This window comes from Aristolochia californica, unplaced genomic scaffold (genome assembly GCF_029961685.1).
Source record: "Aristolochia californica isolate CCGP_79_NKW_82.1479 unplaced genomic scaffold, dmAriCali1.0.hap1 SCAF_1, whole genome shotgun sequence".
NCBI classification, from domain to species: domain Eukaryota; kingdom Viridiplantae; phylum Streptophyta; class Magnoliopsida; order Piperales; family Aristolochiaceae; genus Aristolochia; species Aristolochia californica.
In genome coordinates, this window is record NW_027181770.1 from 59,350,285 (window position 1) to 59,377,050 (window position 26,766).

A 26,766-nucleotide genomic window follows, 5' to 3' on the forward strand; every position below is an offset into this window, starting at 1 on the left:
GGATAATGTCAAAGCCTCAAAGTGTGTTATAAAAACCTACTAACTTATCACTATTTGGTAAAACAAAGCAGACAGTGCAAAAGGGGGTTAGTTGCCAGACTTAGAAAACCCAACACGACGGTAAGATAAGAAAAATGTATTGGTCACCAATGCCATTTGTTCTTTTTTGTTTCATATTTCAACAAAGACATTAAAGAGGCCAGAGGCAGTATACGAGATTACATACTGAAATTGAATACAAACACCAAACACAAAAACCTTTACAAAGCCATAAATCAACTGAAAAACCTTGTTTCATTCATATATTTGCTCGCTGCATTTCACTAAAATCTCTTCTCATTTCTCTACTCCCTCTGATGTACTTCTCGTCGAACTCGGACGTTCCAAAGAGAGCAGTCACCAATCCCACGAAGTTGCTCAAGTCGTCGGGTAATCTGGCGTGAGTCAAAATCTTGACGAGAAATCCAAAGTCGTAGGAGCTGTGGAAATTGACCCAATGCATGCGTCTGTTACCGACAAGGCCTGAGGAGAACATCAACTGACCGAACAAGAGGGAAGAAATCCCCTCCCTCTTGTTCCGCTCGAAATCGATTCCCTTCTCTTTCAGCATTGAGATGGCGCTGGGGTCATGGAGATTGCTGGAGACGTCAAAGTCGGAGAAGTTGAACTCCCAGACGTAACGGCAGTTGGTGCCCAGATGAGGTAGGTTTCCGTCGGCATCACAGAGGATGAGTCCGAGCTGAATGAGCTTCAAAGCGTCTACATTCAACTTGAGGACCTTGTACCGGGCTAGTGGCTGGTTTCTTTCACGAACAGAGGGTGACTGAAAAACCAACCCAGGGAACTCGGTGTCCATGGTCACGTATTCGAAGCGAGGAAGCAAAGACTTGATCAGCTCAAATTCGAAGACAACATTTTGAGCCCACACCCACCGGATCAAGATCACTGGCTTCTTGCGGGGGAACGCCATTGCGGGAGATGAGTAAGCAGAGAAGGGAAAGGCCGTGGAGCGAAGAGAGTTGAAAAGAAAAACTGGAGTGTCTCTGCGACTGTGCTCTCTTCAAGTAAGAGACGGGACTTAAATAGCGGCGTTTAACTTAGAATCAGATTGAATCTAGGAAGTTCAGTTACTTCGTTTTAGGAAACTTTAGTCTAATTTGAATTCGTGTCTAAGGTGGTTGACGCGTTTTCACTTTTAACAGACTCTGATTCTGATTTGGATTTCTAGGTCGATCGGCGTCCCTTCTTTCTATCCTTGGGGCATGCCCGCTTCTGACTTCATTCTTCGTCATGGCTACCCTTTCCTACCCTTATGAAGGCGACATCGGCAACGATCAGATCGGCGACTTGAATTGCATCTTTGATCTCTACAGCCAACTGTCTTCCTCCTCCTTAGACTGTGAAACGATAACGGCGCCAGCTATCTCGAAACCTCGTTCGCTAATTATGCAAATACTGTCGAACGCTGATAATAGACAAGGCGATCATCCTTCAATTGTCCTTCCAATCCATAAAGTTTTTCCGTCGAAGGGATTTTTTGCAGATAGAAGCAATTTCAACAGGAAAGAAAAGAGTGAATCGTACGCCGAAAAGAGATGTCCACAAGGGAGAGGATCTTCTGAAAATTAATGGGGACGGTAACAGACTCCAATGCCACAAAACCTCTTTGTTTCCCTAAACAGATCGACATTGGCAGGGTTAAGAATCCACACGATGAAGTTAAGCATGGAGGCTGGAAATGGGTGAATTTTTCTGATTTCGGCAGCTATGCGTAAAAACAGTTTTCGTTCAATTTAGTGGAGGGTAGAATAATTCTCAGTATTTCAACTGTTACGCACAGAGTGATTGATATCTTAACAGTAATTAACATCTTCATAGGTGTTCAATGAGAAAATGGCTTGCAAGAGAAGAAAGGAACAGTTTTTTTATACTCACTAGACTCGGTTCTTAATGCAAATCCAAAAACATTTCCAAACATATGTCCGGAAGAGGAGACCAATCCACTCCTAAGACGGTTAAAATTACAACCTCACTGCACATCAATATCCAACACTCTGTGTGAACTCTTGGCCTTGGGAATTATTATGTACAAAACACCATCTTTTACTTCAGCTTTGATTTTTTCCGTCTCCACATTATCAGGCAAAGCAATCTTACTACTGTATCTGCCATAGCTCCTGGCGGACCATTCTTCTTCAGCCTCTTCTCCTTGAGAGTTGTTGGGCTATGTTAGGCTTTCTTGCCATGGATCGAGTCACCCCAGCGATCTCCTCTAGCTTCCAGATTGGCTGACGAAGAAGGGAAGGATTTGGGGGTTTTTGAACGCCCTATGATGAAGGAACGTGAACCTTTGAAGGAGCTCCAACTTAGGCCTCTTTAGAGAGAGTAACTGATCTCATCTAGATTAATTGATCAATGTTTGTCTTTCCTTCAATCACTTGATGCCCTAAATAGATCAGGGAAAATGTCAAAGGTTCTATAATTACAATTAGACCCTTATTGAACTTCAAATTACAATTAAACCCCTAAGGTACTGAAATACAAGTTTACTCCATCTATTATCTTCTCCGATTCGCCACTCTTGATGCTATGGAATCCATAACATCACCCCCCTCCTGAAGAAAGAGCTTGTCCTCAAGCTCGAAAGTGGGGAATAGAGTCTAGAAGGACTCGAGTGTCTCCCAAGAGGCTTCCACCAATTCCTCGTCAGTCCACTGAACGAGCACCTCCCATGCGTTGTTAACTCGCCTTGCTTGAAGGATCTGTGCGGGAGTGGGCATAGACCTGCCATCTTTGAGCGGAGGCAGAGGGGTATGTAACAATGGAGAGTTTTCCTTGAACGGCTTGAGAATGGAGACGTGGAAGACGTCATGTAGCTTGGCATCTGGTGGGAGTTTCAAACGATACGCCACAGTGCCAATACAGTGCAGAACCTAGAATGACCCATAAATTTTGGAGAGAGCTTATGGCGTTTGATGGCTGCAAGAGAGAGTTGGCGGTATGGTTGAAGTTTGAGCCAAACAAATTCTCTGGGTGCAAAGGAAAGGGGACAATGTCCTTTGTCATAAGTATGCTTCATTGTGGGATGTGACTGTTGTAACTGAAGGCGGACCTGAGCAAGCATTGCATCTCTGGCGGCTACTGCTTGGTCCAATGCTGCTACCCGAGAAGATCCCGGTTCATAAGAAAGTAGGCGCGGAGGTTCACGTCCATAAACGATTCGAAAAAGGGTAGTACCCAGTGCGGTGTGGTATGAGGTATTATAACAATACTCTGCCCATGCTAACCAACGAACCCACTGTCGAGGAGTGTCCCCCACAAAGCACAACAAATACATCTCCAATGTGCGGTTAACCACCTCTATTTGGCCGTCTGTCTGAGGGTGGTATGATGAAGAAAAGGCTAACTTGGAGCCGTGGAGCTTAAATAGTTCCCCCCAGAATTTACTGGTGAATATAGCATCACAGTCGCTAGTGATGGTCTCTGGAAGTCCATGGAGGCGGATAATATTATCCATGAAGAGCTGAGCGACTTGTGACGCTGTATATGGATGGCAGAGGGCCATAAAGTGGGCATATTTTGAGAACCGGTCTACCCCAACAAGAATAACAGATTTCCCTGCAGAAGGAGGAAGACCATCGATAAAATCCATTGAGAGATCTGCCCATACTTGTGAAGGAAGTTGAGGTGACTGGAGCAAGCCGGCGGGTTGTAAGGATTCAGACTTATTCCTCTGACAGACCTGGCACGCTGCAACATAATCAGCAATGACCTGCTTCATACCCCTCCAATAAAACTCCCGACTGAGGTGGAAGTATGTCTTCTACTAGCCTTCATGTGTACTATCATGAAAAGAGGCAATAATGGCAGGAAGGAGTGCCGACGAAGGATGAAGATATATGCTTCCTTTATATAGAATGAGACCTTCCTGTAGTGTCCAGTTATTGTCCTTGGAATGGTTCTCGATTTGAGTTTGTAAGGCAAGGAGATCCGGATGATGGCTAGTATCCTGATGGATTGTGTCCAGCAAAAGGGACCTGGGGTGACTCAATGCGTGCAGGTGTGAATCCCCCAGTTCTCTACGTGACAAGGCGTCTGCTCCACGGTTGAGATAACCGGGTTTGTATTCCACCTGAAAATCGAATCCCATTAATTTGCTGAGCCAATGTTGTTGTGGGCATGTAGTAAGGCGCTGCTCTAATAAGTATTTGATGCTACAGTGGTCTGACCAGATCACAAAAGGTCTGCCCCACAGATACGGCCTCCAATGCTACACGATTTTGGCCAAACCGATGAGTTCCCTTTCGTAAGTGGCTAACTTGTAATGGTGAGGAGCGAGATGGCGGCTGAAGTAAGCTATGGGGTGTCCCTGTTGCTGCAAGATGACACCTATACCTCCCCCGGATGCATCGCATTCTATAATGAAAATTTTGGCAAAGTTTGACAATTAGAGAACTGGAGCTGACGCTAATGCCTGTTTCAATTTGTTAAACAAGGAGTCCGCCAACTGAAATACGTTGAGATGGAATGAGGGAATGATGGAGATTGAATTTCGGAAAAGAATTGGGGAAAAACGGGAGAGAGCTTGAAGGAGCTCTTGACCTGTTTATCTAATTTACTCTAGCTAAAGTAGACTCAATTCATATCTCTCATTACCCTAGCCGTCCCCTTAAGTAGGGTTGAGGATGTCCAAAACATTAAAGACCCCTTGGGTCAAGGGTTCAAGCCAATAAATACTAAACCAACCCAAACCAAAGATAAAACCAAACCAAAAACAATTACATGGAAATTGAAAAACACATTGATTAATTCCTACGCCTGTTGGTAACTCGTGATGCTATAGAGTCCATAACATCACCCCCCTCCTGGAGAAAGAGCTTGTCCTCAAGCTCGAAGGTAGGATATAAGAGTCGAAATGCTGATAACGGCTCCCATGTGGTGTCGCTGGGGTCAGCATCTGCCCATTGGACGAGAATGTCCCAATCACCTTGAATGTGGCATGCATTTACCACCTGAACTGGAATAGATAGGACTCTGCCCTCATGTAGTGGCGGCAGTGGATTGTGCAGTAGGGGTGAGTCACCCTGGAAGGGCTTCAATTGGGAGACGTGAAATACATTATGGATCTTTGAATCTTGTGGTAGCTGCAAGCGGTATGCCACGGGCCCAATTTTGTCCAACACCTGAAATAGACCATAATATTTTGGAGATAGCTTATGGCGCTTGGATGCAGTCATAGACAGCTGGCGGTAGTGCTGAAGCTTTAACCACACATAGTTTCCAGGGAAATAAGATACCTCTCGGTGCTTCTTATTGTAATAGCGTTTCATAGAGTGTTGGGCCTCCTATAGATGAGTACGTACCTCAATGAGCATAACGTCTCTTTCAGCTAACGCTTGGTCCAAAGTGACGACTTTGGATGCCTCTGGTTCATATGGTAACAAACGAGGTGGATCTCTGCTATAAATGACCTTGAAAGGTGTATTTCCCTGTGCTGTGTGGTAAGAGATGTGATAGCAAAATTTTGCCCAAGAAAGCCATTTCACCCACCGTCTAGGTGCATCCTCGACAAAACAACGAAGATACATTTCAATCGTGCGATTGACAACCTCTGTTTGTCTGTCCGTTTGTGGGTGATATACAGACGAAAATGCCAATTGGGTGCCCTGTAATTTGAATTATTCCTTCTAAAACATACTAGTGAAAATGACATCTCTGTCACTGATAATAGATGAGGGAATTCTGTGTAATCGGACAATGTTGTCCATAAATAATTGAGCGACCTGAGCAGCAGTATATGGATGCGCCAAAGCAATGAAGTGACCATATTTTGAAAACCGATCAACGACGATGAATATCACAGATTTACCTGATGAAATGGGAAGGCCAACAATGAAGTCCATGGAAATGTCGGACCAAATTTGAGATGGTAGTTGTAGAGGTTGCAGTAGGCCTGCCGGACTTAAAGATTCGGCTTTGTTTTGTTGACAAATCTGACAAGCAGCTACATAATCAGCAATTGTTGTTTTCATGCCCTTCCAGTAAAAGTCCCGACTGATTCGGAAATATGTTTTCTGTCGACCCTCATGTGTGCTATCATGGATAGAGGACAGGATGGTGTGAAGAAGTGGGGACGTATGATGCATAAAGATCCTGTTTTTGTAGAGTATGAGACGATCCTGAATCGTCCAATGAGGAGCTGCTGTCCCCTGTTGAATATCTTGATATAATGACATGAGATCCGGATATTGATGTACTTCCTCACAAATAGAATCTAATACCAGTGAACGTGGGTGACTGATAGCATAAACTTGTGTGGCTGAAGCATCAGCCCCCAAATTCGAACTACCTGGCTTATAGTGAACTGTAAAATCGAAGCCCATGAGTTTAGTTAACCAATGCTGCTGTGGGGATGTGGTGAGGCGCTGTTCAAGAAGATACTTGAGGCTGCAATGATCTGTACGAATGAGAAATGGTCGTCCCCAGAGATAAGGTCGCCAATGTTGGACAGCCTTGGCTAACCCAATCAATTCCCTCTCATATGAAACTAACTTATGGTGGTGTTGTCCCAACTAACGGCTGAAAGAAGCAATGGGGTGTCCCAATTGTTGTAACACTGCCCCTATACTTCCCCCGGATGCATCACATTCCACCACAAAGTCTTCCTCAAAATCTGGTAATTGTAGGACTGGCACTGAGGTTAAGGCCTCCTTTAACAGGTGAAAGGCCTGTTCCGCTGACGAAGACCAATGGAAGGCATGTTTTTTGAGAAGATTGTTGAGTGGTGCTGCTATCTAGCCATATGATTGGATAAGTTTTCTGTAATATCCTGCTATGCCCAAAAATCCCCTTAATGCTGTGATGGAGGTGGGAATCGGCCAATCTGTTACTGCTTGTATCTTGCTCTGGTCAACTTTCACGCCCATAGTTGATATGACGTAGCCCAAATATGCCACCTCAAATGTACCCATAGAGCATTTTGATTTATTCAAAACCAAATGATGAGAGCGTAGAATGGTAAATACCTGATGGAGGTGGTGGAGATGTTCTTCCCAATTTTTGCTGTAGACCAGAATGTCATAAAAAAAGACTAACAAATAGTTGCGCAGAAGTGATGAAAATACCTCATTCATGAAGGCCTGAAAGGTGGAGGGTGCATTGGAGAGACCGAAGGGCATGACGAGGAACTCGAAATGACTGTGATGTGTACGGAATGCAGTCTTCTCCACATCTACCGGGTGAACTCTTATTTGATGATAGCCCGATTTCAAATCTAATTTGGTAAAAATTGTGGCACCATGTAACTCATCCAGCAACTCGTCCACGACTGGAATGGGGAACTTGTCTTTAATTGTCTGCAAGTTGAGTTGCCTATAGTCGACACAAAACCTCCATGATTTATCCTTTTTACGTACTAGTAACACTGGTGAGGAAAAAGGAGATCGACTGGGCTGGATCACGCCTTGAGCACTATCTTTCTATTTCATCTTTCTGTATATGTGGATAACGATATGGCCGCACCACTACTGGATCAGTTCCCAACTTTAAACGAATGCGGTGATCGCAGTGACGCACTGGTGGTAGACCCGTAGGGTCATTAAATAAATCCACAAATGATGTAAGTAAAGGAGCTAACTGACCATCACTATTGTGCTGAAGCTGTAAAGTGTGAAGTGCGTTAGGGACCTGTGCCACAATACCTTGTAATGTAATCTGACCCTGTGGTGCTGTAAAGGTCATAGTCCCAGCCTGAAAGTCCCATAATATAGGTCCTAATAATTGAAACTATTTGACCCCGAGCACCAAATCAAATCCAACCAAGGGAATGACTAGTAAATATGCTTGAAATGAATGTCCCTCAATGGTGAAAGGTGTGTTTGCACATAAACCCACACTTGCTATTCTAGCCCCATTGGCCACTGAAACTGAGAGTCCCCTTTGCTGTTGCATTTCCAATCCCAATTGTTGCACGACTGGTTCACTTATAAAATTATGTGTGCTGCCCGAATCAACTAAAGCAAGTAGCATGAGATGATGTAACTTGGCATTTACCTGCATGGTATTAGAACTACGCAGGCCATGCATGGCATGGAGGGAGAGCTCTGGTTCTTGTTGTACCTCTTCAACAAATTCATGTTCAGGAAGCTCTTCTGAATCTTCTTCCAATAGTTCAATACTGAATAGGCGTTTACAGGTATGACCTGGAAGGAATTGTTCATCACAATTAAAACATAGGCCTTTGGCCTTTCTAGCTTCCATTTCCTGTTTAGTCAAAAATTTGCGTGGCATAGTGTGTGGAGGCACACTGGTAGACTGATCTGCTTGGTTAGGGGCAGATGACCCAAAACGTGGACCAAATGTAGTACCTTGTGTTATGTTGTTCCAAAATGGTTTTTGGTGTAAAGACTCTTTTAGGACTCTATGTTTGTGTTCCACAGCTCTGACATAATTCATTGCTGAGTCCAAATATGTCGGACCAAGTAATTCCACTTCCAATCTAACCGCCTTTGTCAATCCAGCATTAAAAATTTGAACATGTAGGTGAGGAGGAACAAATTCACTAGCTCGGGCCAGCCTTTCCTGGAACGTTTTTTGGTAAGCTTCTAAGGTGCCTGTTTGTTTATAGTTGATCAATTCCCCCACTGGGTTGATGCTAGCTGGAGGTCCAAACCTCAACTGGCAAACATGTTTAAAGTGCAGCCAATCTTGAGTGGAATGGACATTTCGGTAGTGATGGAACCACATGAGCACTTCATCGAGTAGGTGGTAGGCGGCCTAAGTAACCTTGTCCATTTCCACCGTTTGTTGATGATAGAAGAATTATTCACATTTCGTGAACCACAATAAGGGATCTTTAGCGCCATCATAAGTAGGAAAGTTAAGTTTAAAGTACCTTGGAACTGTGGATGGTCCTTGTGCATGAGTAGCCATGGGAACCAGTGGTTGGCGCAGGGGTGGATTTGGTGGTGGCGTGAATTGTTGTTGATGTACTGGTTGTTGTTGAAAATTGGTGGTTGGTGGTGGCGTTGGTGCTTGAAGTGCAGCAAGTTGCCAGATGACTGTTTGGAGAGATGGTTCCAGCGTATGCAATATATTATTGATGTGAGAAATTTCAGTACCTTGAAGAGTGGATCGTTGTTGAAGTTTTGAATGTACTTGACGTATGTCCTCTGGAGAAGAGGAATCACCGAGGGTGGACCTGTCTGATACTACGTTGTTAGAATCCTCACGAGCCATGGATCTTGTCACCCTCCTCTCTTCTCTTCCTTCCATTACCTTGCCTGACGTTGAGATGGAATGAGGGAATGATGGAGATTGAATTTCGGAAAGGAGAATTTTGGAAAAGAATTGGGGAAAAATGGGAGAGAGCTTGAAGGAGCTCTTGACCTGTTTATCTAATTTATTCTAGCTAAAGTAGACTCAATTCATATCTCTCATTACCCTAGCTGTCCCCTTAAATAGGGTTGAGGACGTCCAAAACATTAAAGACCCCTTGGGTCAAGGGTTCAAACCAATAAATGCTAAATCAAACCAAAAACAATTACATGGAAATTGAAAAACACATTCATTAATTCCTACGCCTGTTGGTAACTCGTGATGCTATGGACTCCATAATAAAGACGTCATGTAGCTTGGTTTCTGGTGGGAGTTTCAAACGATACGCCATAGTGCCAATACGGTGCAGAACCTGGAATGTCCCATAAAATTTTGGAGAGAGCTTATGGCGTTTGATGGCTGCAAGAGAGAGTTGGCGGTATGGTTGAAGTTTGAGCCAAACAAATTCTTCGGGTGCAAAGGAAAGGGGACGATGTCCTTTGTCATAAGTATGCTTCATTGTGGCTTGTGAACGCTGTAACTGAAGGCGGACCTAAGCAAGCATTGCATCTCTGGCGGCTAATGCTTGGTCCAATGCTGCTACCCGAGAAGACCTCGGTTCATAAGAAAGTAGGCACGGAGGTTCGCGTCCATAAACGACTCGAAAAAGGGTAGTACCCAGTGCGGTGTGGTATTGTTGTGGACTCAATAGCACACCGAGTCACACAACGAAGAAGACAACAACAACTCACTCAATAGGATTTAATTCTTATATTTCTTTGAGTAGGATTTATTTCTTATATTGTTTTAAGTAGGATTTATTTCTTATATTATTTTAAGTAGGAGTTATTTCTAATTACTTTATATGTAAGGGCATTATGGGGAATTATTGTAACCCTAACCCTAAAACTCCCTATTTAAGGGATAGGTATGAATGAAATAGGTAAGCTTTGAGATTTTAGAATAACCTAGTCTAAATAGGTTGAGATCACCTCTTGATCTCGAGTTTAGGGTGTACTCCAAAAATCCAACCTATCCTTCACCCTCCATTGCCATCCATCTTCACCCAAATTCATCCACCATCATCCCTACTAAGAAAAGGAGCTTCCTGCCCCTTTTCCAAGCCCAAAGAGGAGGTCTATCCTCCCTCTTGGCAGCAGCAGCAAGAGAGGCCGAATTCCTCCCTTACCAAGCAGCAAAGTGAGGATTTTTATCCTCAAATCTTGAGCAAATCCTGGTGCAACGTGAGAGCTGATCATAGCATCAAAGAAGAGGTATTAATCTATCCCAAACTCGTGTTTCAAGTTATTTAAGAAATAAGGATTGCATTCTTAGCTAGAGCAGCAACAAAGAGGGCCAAACCCTCTTTGCCGTGACCAAAAAAAGAGAGCACCTTGCTCTAGCAAGGTCAGCATTGTTGTGGGGTCTTCTACCTAGCACAACAAATCGGTAGGACCCTCAAAAGAGGATCTTTCCTCCTGGCCAAGCACTGGTTAAGGAGAAATACTCATACACAGACCCTTGATGTGAAGTGAGTAAATTATGAGTGCTGGATTCACAAATCCCACGCCGTGTTACTCGATCCATGACCCGGGACCGTAACAGGTATGAGGTATTATAACAATACTCTGCCCATGCTAACCAACGAACCCACTTTCGGGGAGTGTCCCCCACAAAGCACCGCAAAGACATCTCCAATGTGCGGTTAACCACCTCTGTCTAGCCGCATGTTTGAGGGTGGTATGATGAAGAAAAAGCTAACTTGGAGCCGTGGAGCTTAAATAGTTTCCCCTAGAATTTACTAGTGGATATAGCATCACGGTTGCTAGTGATAGTCTCCGGAAGTCCATGGAGGTGGATAGTATTATCCATGAAGAGCTGAGCGACTTGTGTTGTTGTATACGGATGGCTGAGGGCCATGGAGTGGGCATATTTCGAGAACCGGTCTACCACAACAAGAATAACATATTTCCTTGCAGAAAGATGAAGACCATCGATAAAATCCATTGAGAGATCTGCCCATACCTGTGAAGGAAGTTGAAGTGGCTGGAGCAAGCCGGCAGGTTGTAAGGATTCAGACTTATTCCTCTGACAGACCTGACACGCTGCAACATAATCAGCAATGACCCGCTTCACACCCCTCCAATAAAACTCCCAACTGAGGCGGAAGTATGTCTTCTACGAGCCCTCATGTGTACTATCATGAAATGAATCAATAATGGCAGGAAGGAGTGTCAACTAAGGATGAAGATATATGCGTCCTTTATATAGAATGAGACCTTCCTGTAGTGTCCAGTTATTGTCCTTGGAATGGTTCTCGATTTGAGCTTGTAAGGCAAGGAGATCTAGATGATGGCTAGTATCCTGACGGATTGTGTCTAGCAAAAGGGACCTGGGGTGGCTCAATGTGTGTAGGTGTGAATCCCCCAGTTCTCTGCGTGACAAAGCGTCTGCTCCACGGTTGAGATAACCTGGTTTGTATTCCACCAGAAAATCGAATCCAATTAATTTGCTGAGCCAATGTTGTTGTGGGGATGTAGTAAGGCACTGCTGCAATAAGTATTTGAGGCTATAGTGGTCTGTCTAGATCACAAAAGGTTTGTCCCATAGATATGGCCTCCAATGCTGCACGGCTTTGGCCAAACCGATGAGTTCCCTTTCGTAAGTGGCTAACTTGTGATGGTGAGGAGCGAGATGGCGGTTGAAGTAAGCAATGGGGTGTCCCTGTTGCTGCAAGAGGGCACCTATACCTCCCTCGGATGCATCGCATTCTATGATGAAAATTTTGGCAAAGTTTGGCAATTGGAGAATTGGAGCTGACGCTAATGCCTGTTTCAATTTGTTAAACGAGGAGTACGCCAACTGAGACCACTGAAAGGCATGCTTCTTCAGTAAATTGTACAATGGTGCTGCCAGGTGACCATATTCTTTGATAAATTTTCTATAATACCCTGCGAGAGCAAGGAACCCTTTCAAAACTGTAATAGAATGAGGTGTGAGCCACATAACAGTCTGTATCTTGCTAAAGTCTGGTTTCACCCGAGAGGCAGAGATCACATGCCCCAAATAAGCTACTTCGGAAGTGGTAAAGTCACATTTGGCTCGATTGAGAAATAATTGTGAAAACCTGTCTCAATTGGTGCAAATGTGCTTCCCAAGTTTTGTTATAGACCAGTATATCATAAAAAAAAACTAAGACATGCTTCCATAAGAAAGAGCGAAATACCTGGTGCATAAGCGCTTGAAAGGTGGACGAGGCATTGGATAGCCCAAATGGCATCACCAGGAACTCGTAGTGACCATGGTGGGTGCGGAAGGCAGTTTTTTCGACATCCTCCGAATAAACCCGAATTTGATGGTAGCCAGATTTCAAGTCCAACTTGGTAATTAATTGTGATCCGTGTAGCTCATCCAATAATTCATCTACCACCGGAATTGGAAATTTATCTTTGATGGTGCGAGCATTGAGTTCATAGTAATCCACACAAACGCGCCAAGATTTATCTGATTTTTTTATTAGCAATACCGGGGACGAGAAGGGGGAATGGCTAGGCTGAATAATACCCTGTTAGAGCATTTGTTGACATTGTCTTTCTATCTCATCTTTTTGCACATGTGGATAGCGGTAGGGACGCACTACCACTGGTTCTGTGCCCATCTTCAAACAAATTCTGTGATCACAAGCTTGTATAGGCGGAAGGTCTGCAGGTTCCTAAAATAAATCCGCATATTCAGTCAAAAATGAAGCTAAGTTATCCCCCTTTGAAGGACCCATGGAAAGTGTTTGGAGGTTGCATGGGTGCTGGGCGCTAGTGCCTTGGAGGGTGATCAGATGGCTGTCTTGTGTAAAACTCATGGTAAGGGATTGGAAATCCCATAAGATTGGACCCAATCGCTGTAGCCATTTAATGCCCAATACCAGGTCAAAACCAGCCAGTGGTATGACCAAAAAATTCGCTACAAAGGAGTGACCCTTAATAGTAAAGGGCACTGCTTAACTAAAATCGATAGTGGTGACCTTGTCACCGTTAGCCACTAAGACTGATATTCCTGATTTCTGCTGTAGTGATAACCCCAACTGTTGTGCTGCCTGGTTGCTTATAAAATTATGTGTGTTGCCTGAGTCCACCAGTGCTAGCAGAATATGATGGTTCATGGTGGCATGGGCCTGCATGGTATTTGTGTTGTGCAGGCCTGTCATTGCGTGGAGGGAGATTTCTGGTTCCTTCTCCTCGGAAAGTAATCCTCTGAGGGGTCCACATCCTCCTGAAAGTAATCCTCTGAGGGGTCTTTTATTTCTACCCAAAAGAGTCTTTTGCATTGATGGCCCTTGACGAATTTTTCATCACAATTGAAACATAGTCCCTGAGACCTTCTCTAATCAATTTCTGCTTTGTAAGACGTTTGATAAATCCAAGTGGTGGTGTTGGAGAGGGGGTGTGGGGTTGAGGCCTTGGGTTAGTGGAAAAATGGTCATGGGGTTGTGGGCGAGGTTGCCATGGGGGACGTTTGGTTAATGACTCTCGGAAGAGACGTTGTTTGGTGTCCAACACTCTTGCCAAATTCATGGCGTGGGCTAGGGAGGTGGGGGCTTCCAATTCCACTTCTAGGCGAAGTGGTTCTACCACGCCAGCTGAGAACAAATTGACATAAAGTTCAGTCCGCACCAAATGACTTGCACAAGCAAGTTTTTCTTGGAACAATTTCTGATATTGTTCGATAGTTCCAAGCTGTTTTAGATTAACCAAATACTCAACTGGGTTGCTGCGAAGCGGAGGACCAAACCGTAACATGCAATTTTCTTTGAAAAATTCTCAATCATATACCACAAACTCGTTTTTGAATTGATGAAACCACATAAGCGCTTCATCGAGCATGTGGAAGGCAGATAATCGAACCTTGCCATTGGGCAGAGTTCCTTGATTGGAAAAGAAATGATCACACCAGTGTAACCACATTAAAGGGTCGGAAGACCCATCATATGTTGGAAAATCAAGCTTTGTGTACCTTGGCACGGTAGGGGGTGCTGGATTCATGCCCCCACGAGGTGGAGGTGTTTGGCGCAGGGGAGGAGGTGGTGGCGGTGGATGAGGGTTGAGATGATCTGATGTGCATGAGGAAGATGACATTTGGGCAGAAAGCTGGGTAAAGCCCTCCTCCATTCGGGACATCAACATCTGGAATTATCCCTCCAGTCCATTGATTTGAGATTGTAGATCAGCATGGTTCTCTTCCACAAAATTTTGAATTTCTGCAGGGGAAGAGGAATCGCCAAGTGTGGTCCTATCTGATACCACGATATTAGGCTCTCTCGCCATGGATTAAGTCACATGGCGATCTCCTCTAGCTTCCAGATTGGCTGACGAAGAAGTGAAGGATTTGGGGGTCTTTGAACGCCCAATGATGAAGGAACGTGAGCCTTTGAAGGAGCTCCAACCTTAGGCCTCTTTAGAGAGAGTACCCGATCTCATCTAGACTAATTGATCAATACTTGTCTTTCCTTCAATCACTTGACGCCCTAAATAGATCAGGGAAAACGTCAAAGGTTCTATAATTACAATTAAACCCTTATTGAACTTCAAATTACAATTAAACCCCTAAGGTACTGAAATACAAGTTTACTCCATCTATTCTCTTCTTCGGTTTGCCACTCTTGATGCTATGGAGTCCATAGCAGGCTGCTTCTCGGCTTCGACAACAGGCATTTTTTCCTCAACCCAGATCTTCACATCATTCTTGGTCATGCTGGGCATGTCAAACCTCATTTTATATTCGGTCTCTCCCTCTTTAATTTCCCAAGGAGTCCTCCCTCTTTTGTAAGTCCCTCCAGCTTCACCGTTCAAAGAAAAGTAAGCAAGAGGGTCTTCCAAGATTCTTTCCATAATGTCGATCATTTACTGAATCGTTCTTGCAGTGGGAAATTGGTCCCATATACTTGAATCCATTTCAAGCCATTGAAAAAACATCAAATGGGTAACGGTCTACATACCTACAGGAGCAACCGGGACCGTTCATTTCTCTATCATCCACGGCAGTTGCCCATAGATTAGTTTCAGACAATTCCAGTCAGCTCATACTCCAGACTCCAGACACCAGAGACACTGTCTGGCTTTGAAGAAAAAACTCTAGAAGAAAGAAGAATAACTTAATCCCCAGTGGGTCCCATACCTCCAAATAATACCTTATCTTCAATTTTTCCAAGGGGTATTGCTGTCACATGTGATGGATTAAAGCACCAAACCCACTTAGGGCAGCACAGAGTGGTGACACAACTAAAGTTGCAAAGATGGCCCACAGGTGTACAAACTTTTTTCTTACTTGCCTTGATTCCTTTTAATGGAAATTTAGCTACGGAAAGGAGAAACAAAAGATGGAGTATTATTCCAGAGACCTTATCATGAACCAGACGTTTCTTTTTGTACTTTTGTTGCTCATACACACAGGAGAAATCCTTATTTTATAAAAATGTATTGGTCACTTGTGAGGAACCACTGTCATTTGTTCTTTTTTGCTTCACGTTTCAACAAAGACATTAAAGAGGCCAGAGACAGTTTACGAGATTACATACTGAAACTGAATACAAACAACAAACACAAAAACCTTTACAAAGCCATAAATCAATTGAACAACCTTGTTTCATTCCTAAATCTGCTCGCTGCACTTCACTAATATCTCTTCTCATTTCTCTACTCCCCGGATGTACTTTATGTCGAACTTGGACGTTCCTGTTCACGACCGGCCTTGGACGGTCTGGGCCACAACGTTTCTGTTCACGACCGGCGTTGGATAAAAACCCAGGAAGGCGGTTTCGCACATGCTTCGGGCCAGAGATACTTGCGAATGGGTCGGTTCATCGACGTGGATGAGTTCTTCAACTTCCCTCCAACCAAACGGTCCACGACATGCTGACGAACCACTCCGACCCCTGGGTGGGCGAGCTCTGAACTTCTTGCCTGACCTTCGGGCCGTCAGGCCTGAAACGGAAGGCGTCACGGTGGGGGTACACTTGAAGAATGGAGGCGCTGAATTCCACTCTGATCAATGTCGTCCACCATTTTGGTCTTCTCTATGGTAGCAATGAAGATACTTTGGTCTTCTCTACTCTCCCCTCTCACGAAAGTGGAGTTTGATATGCTTCGGATTTATAATTAGTTGTGGTTACATATGTGGCTTCTTGTTATAATTCAGGTATACAGCTCCCAGTCTGTTTCTGCAATGCACAAAAGTTTAGAGAAGAAATGCAAACCGGATGGAATGGATCCTCCTATCTTTGTTTATATATACCAAATCTGCATAAAAAATGCCCGAAAAAAAATTTTATTTGATGCCACAGGTGAATGAAAGTTTTATGTAGGAGCACTGAATCCGTCTTCACCATGAGCGTTTGAGGTAGTTAAGTTTTGCTTGATGATATTTTGTTAGTGTTAAGCCAAGTGTTCCCAACAGACCAGTCTAAAAAAATAACCCGGCTCGGGAGGAACCCAAACAGCTAGCGCACGCAAAGCGGAAACTATCGTCGTATGTTGACGTTCCTAATCCCCCGTTGGGACGGGGATTCGAACGTTGAACCAGGCGCCCAACTCTAATACCAATTTGTTAGTGCCTAGCCTTTTCCCAATAGATCAGTCTAAAAAAATAAACCGACCGGGGAGGAACCTGAACAGCTAGTGCACGCACAACGAAAACTATCGTCGTATGTTCACGTTTCTAATCCCCCGCTGGGACGGGGATTCGAACACCGAACCCGGCACCCAGCTCTGATACCAATTTGTTAGTGCCTAGCCAAATGTTCAACGGAACATTTGGCTAGGCACCAACAGTTTGAGTATGAAGTCCTGCAATTTTTTACCAATTTGCTTTCCATTTGTGAACTGTGAAGTTGGTCCATTTGAGTGGCTGATGAGTGGGACCACTCTGAAGAGCTCCAAGCATAATAGGATGGTGGTCACCTGGTTCCCCCTACTCCCAAGCGCTATGAAACTGAATTTTGATAACAACAACAAGGGATGCTCTGTTCCATTGCATTCTAGAGGTATATTCAGAAATTCTGATTGTAATTGTTAAGTATGTGGGGCCTTTTGATAAATTGGATGCTTTAGCAGCAGAAGCCCCTACCCTGCTTCATGGAATGTGCATAGCGATTGGCTTCTTAAAGATCCCCCATATTTGGAGGGAGATTCAAAGTTAGTTCAAAATATATTATGCCTCAGAAACTACCTAGATGAAAGGAGTTCTAGATATTGCTCAACACCTCTATATTCCCTATGGTCGCACTCTTAGATACACTCACAGAGAAGCAGATAATCTACTTGCTAATGATGGCGTTTCCATGAGAGAAGTGGAGTTACTTGGATGGCTGAGGAGCAAACATGAGATTTATTATCTGGGTGGCATACTGATGTATGGTTTTCTGGCTTTGATTGTTCTGTTGGTTAGCTTTGTATTTTTTTGTCCATGTTAGCTTACGCCCTCCATGGTTTGAAGGAGCTGCTTTGTATAACTTCTTCCTCTCTTGAATTTGATCTTGCCATTAAATAAAAAATGGGAGTTGATCTGTTGGGAACACTTGGTTAGGCACTAACAATTTGGTATCAAAGCTGGGGGCCAGGTTTGGCGTTCGAATCCCCGTAGATTAGGAACGTGAACATATGGCGATAGTTTCCGTTGGGCGTGTACTAGCTGTTCAGGTTTGGCGTTCGAATCCCCGTCCTAACGGAAACTGTCGCCGTATGTTCACAATCTTAATCCCCGCTGGGACGGGGATTCAAATGCCGAACCCGCTCTGATACCAATTTATTAGTGCCTAGCCAAGTGTTCCCAATAGACCGATCTAAAAAAATAAACCGGCTTGGAGATTCGAACGCTGAATCCCGCGCCTAGCTCTGATACCAATTTGTTAGTATCTGTTGGGAACACTTGGCTAGGTACTAATAGAACGGGTGAAAGTGGAATACTTAAATAATTCATTTTCATCCGCCCGTGAAAATGCATACTGATGCGTTTTGCCTAGTAGAAGTGAATTAACTTTTACTTTCAGAGTGCACTAATAGGCCCAATGTGAACCTCATTGCTGGTAGATCTGCTTTGTTGATCAAAATTTATCACTATTTCATACAAAACCATGTAACATCCTAATACATGAATGACCATACTAACTTAAAAAATGAGTGCAATGTACAATGTATGTTGTTAATAATCAGTGATGCCTATTCTCACTTAACATTTTCAGTTTTTGTCCCTAGTGGGTCCCATACCTCCAAATAATATCTTATCTTCAATTTTTCCAGGGGGTGTTGTGGTCACATGTAATGGATTAAAAGCACCAAACCCACTTAGGACAGCACAGAATGGTGACACAACTAAAGTTGCAGAGATGGCCCACAGGTGTACAAATTTTTTTCTTATTTGCCTTGATTCCTTTTAATAGAAATTTTAGCTACGGAAAGGAGAAACAAAAGATGGAGTATTATTCCAAAGACCTTATCATGAACCAGACGTTTCTTTTTGTACTTTTGTTGCTCATACAGACCGGAGAAATCCTTATTTTAATGGAAATCTTTTTGTACTTTGTTAAGGTGGAGAACATCATCTTTAATAGTTTAAGAACTCGAAGTAAAAGAGAACCATGTAGACAAAAAGGGGTTAATTGCCTGTATACTTCTTTATAAAAATGTATTGGTCACCATTGCCATTTGTTCTTTTTTGCTTCACATTTCAACAAAGACATTAAAGAGGCCAGAGGCAGTCTACGAGGTTACATACTGAAATTGAATACAAACACCAAACACAAAAACCCTTTACAAAGCCATAAATCAACTGGAAAACCTTGTTTCATTCATAAATCTGCTCGCTGCATTTCACTAAAATCTATTCTTATTTATCTTCTCCACGGATGTACTTCACATCGAACTCGGACGTTCCAAAGAGAGCAGTCACCAATCCCACGAAGTCGCTCAAGTCGTCGGGTAATCTGGCGTGAGTCAAAATCTTGACGAGAAAGCCGAAGTCGTAGGAGCTGTGGAAATTGACCCAATGCATGCGTCTGTTACCGACAAGGCCTGAGGAGAACATCAATTGACCGAACAAGAGGGAAGAAATCCCCTCCCTCTTGTTCCGTTCGAAATCGATTCCCTTCTCTTTCAGCATTGAGATGGCGCTGGGGTCATGGAGATTGCTGGAGACGTCAAAGTCGGAGAAGTTGAACTCCCAGACGTAACGGCAGTTGGTGCCCAGATGAGGTAGGTTTCCGTCGGCATCACAGAGGATGAGTCCGAGCTGAATGAGCTTCAAAGCGTCTACATTCAACTTGAGGACCTTGTACCGGGCTAGTGGCTGGTTTCTTTCACGAACAGAGGGTGACTGAAAAACCAACCCAGGGAACTCGGTGTCCATGGTCACGTATTCGAAGCGAGGAAGCAAAGACTTGATCAGCTCAAATTCGAAGACAACATTTTGAGCCCACACCCGCCGGATCAAGATCACTGGCTTCTTGCGGGGGAACGCCATTGCGGGAGATGAGTAAGCAGAGTAGGGAAAGGCTGTGGAGCGAAGAGAGTTGAAAAGAAAAACTGGAGTGTCTCTGCGACTGTGCTCTCTTCAAGTAAGAGACGGGACTTAAATAGCGGCGTCTAACTTAGAATCAGATTGAATCTAGGAAGTTCAGTTACTTCGTTTTAGGAAACTTAATTCTAATTTGAATTCCTGTTTAAGGTGGTTGACGCGTTTCTCCTGACGCGTTTTCACTTTTAATAGACTCTGATTCTGATTTGGATTTCTAGGTCGATCGGCGTCCCTTCTTTCTATCCTTGGGGCACGCCTGCTTCTTACTTCAGTCTTCGTCATTGCTACCCTTTCCTACTCTTTGTGCAGCAAATCCACAGAGTTGCGGTGGGTACCAGGTTGAATTTTGGGGGGAATTCGACTTGACCCGACTCAAAAACCTGCCCCATTAGTCGGGGATAGAGGGACAAAAACCCACCAGCAGCCATGCAACATCAACATCCTTCTGTTATAGTCATTTTAGCTATTAAATTTATGCTTTGGGAAGTAGAAGCAGATGCCTAGTAGCTCTTTCCCGTGATGATGTACAGAACCAATATTTCACAAACAGTTCTCCGTTTTAGCAACTATGATTACCTCAGTTTCTTCTCTACTGCTTCATAATGCATTTCTCTGAACTTGCAGCTTGATTAAACCATAATGCCGAAGATGCATCAAAGTTTATGCCATTTCCATGCCGCCTTTTGCTGTAGGAGATTGATCACTAGCGGCGACGAATATGTTAATGAGATTAATCTAAAGGAAGATGCTCGAAAAATACCAAATGAAGGAATGATTTTGCGTACCTGCTACATTCGTGCTCGTATCGTCTAACTATTCAGAAGGATAACGGGTTTCTGCTACGTATCGGCAACAAAGCCGACCGAGTCACGATTGAGTTGACCCGGAGAAAAAAGATGGAAAGTGTGGACTCAACTCAACTTGATTGGTCTCCAAGTATGCCTTCCCTATGATTTTCTCCGTTCCTTGGATGGGCAAGGCTCTCTTCTTGGCCTGCCTTGCAAATACCCCTCAGGGGCTCTAGAACAAAGAAAACAATCTCCAATTCAATTGCAAATTCTTCTGTGTTGATGATGTTTTCAGCCATATCATTGGTCAGATCTCCACTTGGACCTACTCGCGAAAGGAAGCCTCAATTGTCTCCTTCTTCCCAATAGCTGGCAGGTACTTGTCCCCTCCCCACCTTTCAAGAATGTTGAAACTTAATTTTGATTGCATTGGGCAACCCTGATCCAACTGGATTTGGTGGTTTCATCCAAACATCCGATGGCGCTACTTAGATCTCCTACTCTGGCCCTATGGGTATATCTAACTCCACCTCTGTTGAGTTCATACCCCTCCTCCAAGGCCTTATCATCTTTTGTGATCATTACCTGGCTCCTTTATCATTGTATTTGGACTCATATTCCGAGATCGACCAACTCTGTACCTGACTTTCTTGATAAAAATAGAGGTTCCTTGTAATCTCTTATGGTCCAGGAAAATTCCCTTAAAAATTGTTTTGTGCTTCTTTGCAAAATAAAGCCCATCATTTTTTTGAAAGATATAAAGAACAATTGGCATGTATAACAATAGGTGGTGGAACATACCATCTTTGGTAGTCCATCCGGTAACAATAAAGCTTATTCAAGAACAAACTCATCCATATATCTCTTACATTTATAGGAAATGGATTCGGTGTGAGAGAAACAACTTATAAAGGATGGGTTCATGATGACAATTTGTACATATTTAAAGATGATAATGAGATCAAAGAGGGCGGATTTAATGCGAAAAACCATTTGGTGCAAAACATGTGAAACGTTATCTCAGCCATTAGATCATGGTTGAATGACTGAGATAACTGTTTCACATGGCTACATTAGCATACTAGCTACAATTCCCAGAATAGCATTTAAAACACCCCAACTCAAAAAGTTGAATTATTCAAAGAGAGAGAAAGAAGAAGAAAACGTTTGAAAATATGTGAAACAATATTTAGATTCCCATATTCCTCAAGTTACACTATCACTATATACATAATACAACATCCAAGTCTGCCAAATATCAATTAACCAAATCCTAGCTGAGTTTTTTTCTCTTTTTTTCTCTTGATTTGATTAGGCATGTAAGTGATGGATAAAAAGTACACACAACTATAAAAACATAAAAGGTAACACTAAAGAAAACATGTACTTTGAAGCATACTACTAAACATGACCTTCTCACGTGAAGTAAGCGTAATCGTATTGAACCACCAATCGAAATAGCAGCTGAATAAGGCTAGAAGGTTAAAATGGATATCATATACCAAATGGTTTATTCAGACATAGTACAATTGTATAGCAAAAAAATAAAGGTATTTTTTTAAAGATTTCTATGGTATGCAATTTTTTAGTATTATTTTCCGCTTTTCACTTGATTACTTGTTCAAATGTTTGGTATGCTTTTAAGTTTAGGCCGTTCTCTTTTACACTTCTTATGTCATTTTATTTTATTTTTTGCTTTGTAATCTTCTAGCTATAACATACCCATTGCTTCAACAACTGGAAGGTGATATAACTGAGTTATAAGTTAGCAAGCAGAAAGTTCAAAGTGCAGACATGTTTAGCCAGAAGAGAACATATGAGAGGGGAAAGCGAATTGACAATGATTTAGAGAGAGAGGGGATGAATGTGGTATTTGTATGAAAACCTGTAGCAAAATCGGCTAGAATATGTATATAAATTGCTACCATGACGGGTGATTTCTATTAATTCCATTTTCGGATAATCTTGACAATTTCCCATGTTTCTGTTATGGGATTTAAATCACTATTTCATATTGAGATTTGTTTCATTTTAATTCATAGGAATACATGATTAGAGTCTTCCCCTTTTTGCCGAAGTAGCTTGAAGAACGTTAATTCTCAAAATTTGTGGTGTCAAACGCCTAGCCAATATAACCCAAAAGACTAGTCTGTTAGGTGTGGAAAGCAGAGTACTTAACCCAGGGCCACAAACTCTAACACCCACCATTCCCGATCGACATCCACGACGGCCCATGCTAGCGACCCACACTAGTCTGGAAACTAGGTCACCCCCTCTAAGTCACCCCTTTCAGGATTTGAACGGGGAACGTGGTGCCTGACTCTGATACCATGTCAAATGTCTAGCCAATACAACCCAAAAGATCGGTCTGTTAGGTACGGAAAGCAAGCAGAGTACTTAACCCAGGACCATAAACTCTAACATGTGGGTCCTCACCTGGTAATGAAGATTGATGGATTGTCAACCTTTCCTACATAATGAAGTAGAGAAAAGAGACAAGTTTGGATAGTTTGATGCAAATGACAACCTCTACTTCAAAGTCCTGTTCCCAATTATGTTGGAATGGTGATGTATCAAATTCACTGATTAATCAATATGTCCAGATTCTTTGATGTTATACTTGAATTTGTGTGCCTTGCTATTTTAAGAGGCATTACTCACAACTCTATTATAGAGCAGGCTACAGCTTAGTGTCCTCCGGGGGTGCACATTCTCACTTAACAAAGAGTAATTTGCAATTTCTTCATCTGTGGATTCAAGAGCCTCGTCGTGTTTATTCACCAAATGAGAATATCTACCATGGATACTCTAGAAAACATCTGTGGGTTCATACGCGAGAGGAGCTGAAGCTGTCCAGTAATATTCTTTGCTCAGAATGTGATCTTGAGGGAGTTGGAGAGGTGTAACTGTTGATACAGACCACTAGAGCACTTTTAATTGCCTTATATGTATGGGTTCTTATATTCATGTTTGTGATTCCAGCTTGTTCTATTTGCTGCATTTTTAATTTTTTTTCCAATTGATGATGCGGTCAAGAACGAGAAAAACAATGAATGTGAATAGTTCTAGTAACCAAAAGGCAATGAGAGTAGAGTCATCTTTTCATGAGCAGAGTAGAACTTTTTTGAGTGCCAAAACTCCTTGCACGTTGGCAATATTCCTTTCTGGACCATTCAGTAGCAATTCTACCAGAAGCTTATAACAGTGATCATGCTTTACCACTGACTGAAAATTATATTAACCTCCAATAATTCAAACTTATACTTATATAATACTGAACTGCATTCTCACATAGAGTATCAACACGTCGTAAAGGAGAACACATTCCAACTTTAGTTCAAAGCACCTTTTCTCGGTGGGTAAGAACTGAAACTCTGGTCCTATTTGTTTCTTTTGTTGCAGTAGTTTTCAACTCTCTTTAGATGATTATATTAATCAAAGCAGATGATAGTGGGAACTCACTTTAGAGCCTTACTTGGCTTTTGAAGCTTGTGCCTCCACACCCTTGAAAGAACCTCTTATTCTTTTGCCACTTAAAAAAGATTTTAACTAATCAAGATCAATACCCAGGGATTATGAATTTGCAGGTATACACACCTCTTGACTTTATTTTTCATGAGCACTCTGCTTTTAATCTCGTCTAAGATTCATGACTTCAAACCCCACATGAGACACACTACGTGATGATTATTTGTCTTCCTCAGTGGGTGATGAACATGAAAATTTCAAGCATTTTACTTAACCGAGGCAAGTATTCTTGCCTATGATTACAGAAGCAGAAGAACTGTGGATTGTAGCATTAGGAGATCAGGTTGGGGCGGAAGAAATATCTTCAAAGACCTGAAGAAATGTTGTCAACAGAGCTAGTTTAACAAGCTTTTGACAAGTCTCCGGTTCAAAGATCTCGTTTATCTATTGGTCTCTGGAGCATTCTTTTTTCCAAAAATTTATGGTGACTTGGTCATATGAGCTATATTATACCAGGAGTGCATAACTTGTGGTTGAGATTTGTGATAAAAGTGAGGTAGATAAAGAAGAATCTTCCATTCAACCCACAATTGGTTAAAAAGCCATGCTTGGAGTTTTTGGTCTGTTTGCAAGTTTCAGTAAAATATTTCCCACTTAAAGACATGTTTACATGCCAACAATATGAAGAAACTTGGCAAAGTACATTGAAGCACTCTAAATTATTTGGGCATCCAAAAACACATCTCGCTTTTCTTTTTTCAGTGGCAAATTAAGAAATTGAACATTCCACCCCCACTCTTAATATTTTAAGGTATCTCATAAAAACATTCCTCACTGGACATGCAACTCTGAAACTTTCCACATTCCACATAGCATTTCCTTATCCTACAGTTTGTTACTGAAAATCCTACTTGCTTTTGACCAATCATGGAAGTTTTCTTAAGCATTTTGTTTGTTATGAATTGAATGATTTCTTAAATGGGTATATACTATGAATGGTCTAAGTTGGCAGATAAGTTCCACACTCATTGTGCTAAATTCATTTTATGTGTTAGCAGTACTCCAATATATCACCTAGGTTTTGTTTTTTTCTATCTTTCAAAGCCTGTCCAATAGATCATCAACTCATGTATAAATCTTATGAAATAAGCAAAAACAGAATTGATCAATGGGGATAACCTCAGTGCACACAGAAGAGTAATGATAAATAAATATTTCAAATTCTAACATCTTGTGTTATGTCTTGCTTTGCTTTTTCAAATAAGCCTTTCAAGTAAGATTCATACAAATTTTGATTGTAGAATTTTTTCATATGTATAGCAGTGCTAAAAGAGGAGAACTCTTTATTTTGTTCTGTTACAATCTAATCCTTCAATAGAAAACAAAAAACAAAGTAGCTTTTTCCCTTTTTTTTGGGTAAGGAACTTTTTCAGATGCACTTAAACACCTTTGGTTAAAGTGATTTTTTTCTTTTTTTAGTTGCTGAGGATCAAGAAAATGTTAGATATGAACTTGTAAAATTGAAGTGGAGGTTGATTTGTCAAATTCTTTTCAGGCATAGTTCCTCTCTCATTGATAACAAGCAAAAGGGGTTAGTTGCCAGTTAGGGGAGTTTCTCATTTTATAAAATCAAGTTATTTTATGATAGAAGTCTTGATTATTGGTCAGGCTTTCTTTGATAAGGTGGAGAACATCATCTTTAATAGTTTAAGAACTTAAGTAAAAGAGAACCATGTAGACAGAAAGTTGCCTATATACTTCTTAGATATCCCTCATGATCACATACCTTATGGTATTATAAAAAAAAGCCTAAGTACACTTGCAGCCAACTTATGAGGGAACTAGTAGTTCCACATATGTGATTTATTGCCATCAACCATTTCATTTGTCTATTATGAGTGCTTGCTACCTGTTTCCCAGTGGGTGAGGTCCCCCCCTCAAGCTTGCATAGAGGGTGGATGCCCCTTTACTTTGCTACTGTTCACTTAGTCGACAATTAGATAAATTAAGGAGAGTAAATTATTTTTTTGTATAAGTAGTGTAGAAAATAAGGCATTAGAATAAACCTTGCTCAATTCATCAGGGGGTTTACAAGTTCTTCCTATTTTAAAGTTTATTAGCATCTTTTTTTAGAAAAAAAAAAAAAACTTACTGTAGAGTATCAAAAAGGAATGGAAAGAGAAGCTTCTCATCAATTTTGTCATGAATATGTTCTTTGTAAAGCTTTTTTTGTTCAACAGACTCACATTCCCAATTCTCCACAGCAGCTGCATGGCATGAAATGATTGGGGTCAATTCTCAAATCCCTCTATTTTTCTTTGTCTCTCCTCTTTATCCCATGAATCGTACTAATTCCATGATTGTGTTAAGAAAAAGAAGAAAAGCACATTAAAAAAGCTATACTCTGCCATGCTCATCTTGAATAGCATTCCACCCAAAATATTTTATAGACAACAAGTAGCTGTGAGTAATTCCTGCTGTCCCTTGCATCTTTGGTTATTCTACTATTTTCTCCCAAACAAGAGGAATCAATTCTTCTGTGTTTTGTGCAATTGAGTCACATTGAGCATATTTTTTCACTATATATGAATCAATTTTGTAAAAAGGAACTGGTTCAACTATCAAAAAATATTTT

The 26,766-nt window shown here is 42.1% G+C and overlaps 2 protein-coding genes and 1 pseudogene across 2 annotated transcripts; all 3 read right to left on the reverse strand.

Annotated features, from left to right (window-relative positions):
• Window positions 1-298: 298 nt before the first annotated feature.
• Window positions 299-970, reverse strand: LOC137949580 (probable CCR4-associated factor 1 homolog 11). The gene has a single exon (XM_068795666.1). It carries the CDS (start codon window positions 968-970, stop codon window positions 299-301), a length of 672 nt encoding a protein of 223 aa, XP_068651767.1.
• Window positions 971-2,029: 1,059 nt separating this feature from the next.
• On the reverse strand, window positions 2,030-15,260 carry LOC137949586 (heat shock protein 21, chloroplastic-like; annotated as a pseudogene).
• A 3,928-nt stretch (window positions 15,261-19,188) lies between these two features.
• On the reverse strand, window positions 19,189-19,881 carry LOC137949595 (probable CCR4-associated factor 1 homolog 11). The gene has a single exon (XM_068795686.1). It carries the CDS (start codon window positions 19,819-19,821, stop codon window positions 19,189-19,191), a length of 633 nt encoding a protein of 210 aa, XP_068651787.1. The 5' UTR covers window positions 19,822-19,881.
• Between the last annotated feature and the right edge of the window lie 6,885 nt (window positions 19,882-26,766).

Bases quoted from the DNA above. Each gene is read 5' to 3' on its own strand.
- LOC137949595 (XM_068795686.1), bottom strand. From the start codon at position 19,821: ATGGCGTTCCCCCGCAAGAAGCCAGTGATCTTGATCCGGCGGGTGTGG.
- LOC137949580 (XM_068795666.1), bottom strand. From the start codon at position 970: ATGGCGTTCCCCCGCAAGAAGCCAGTGATCTTGATCCGGTGGGTGTGG.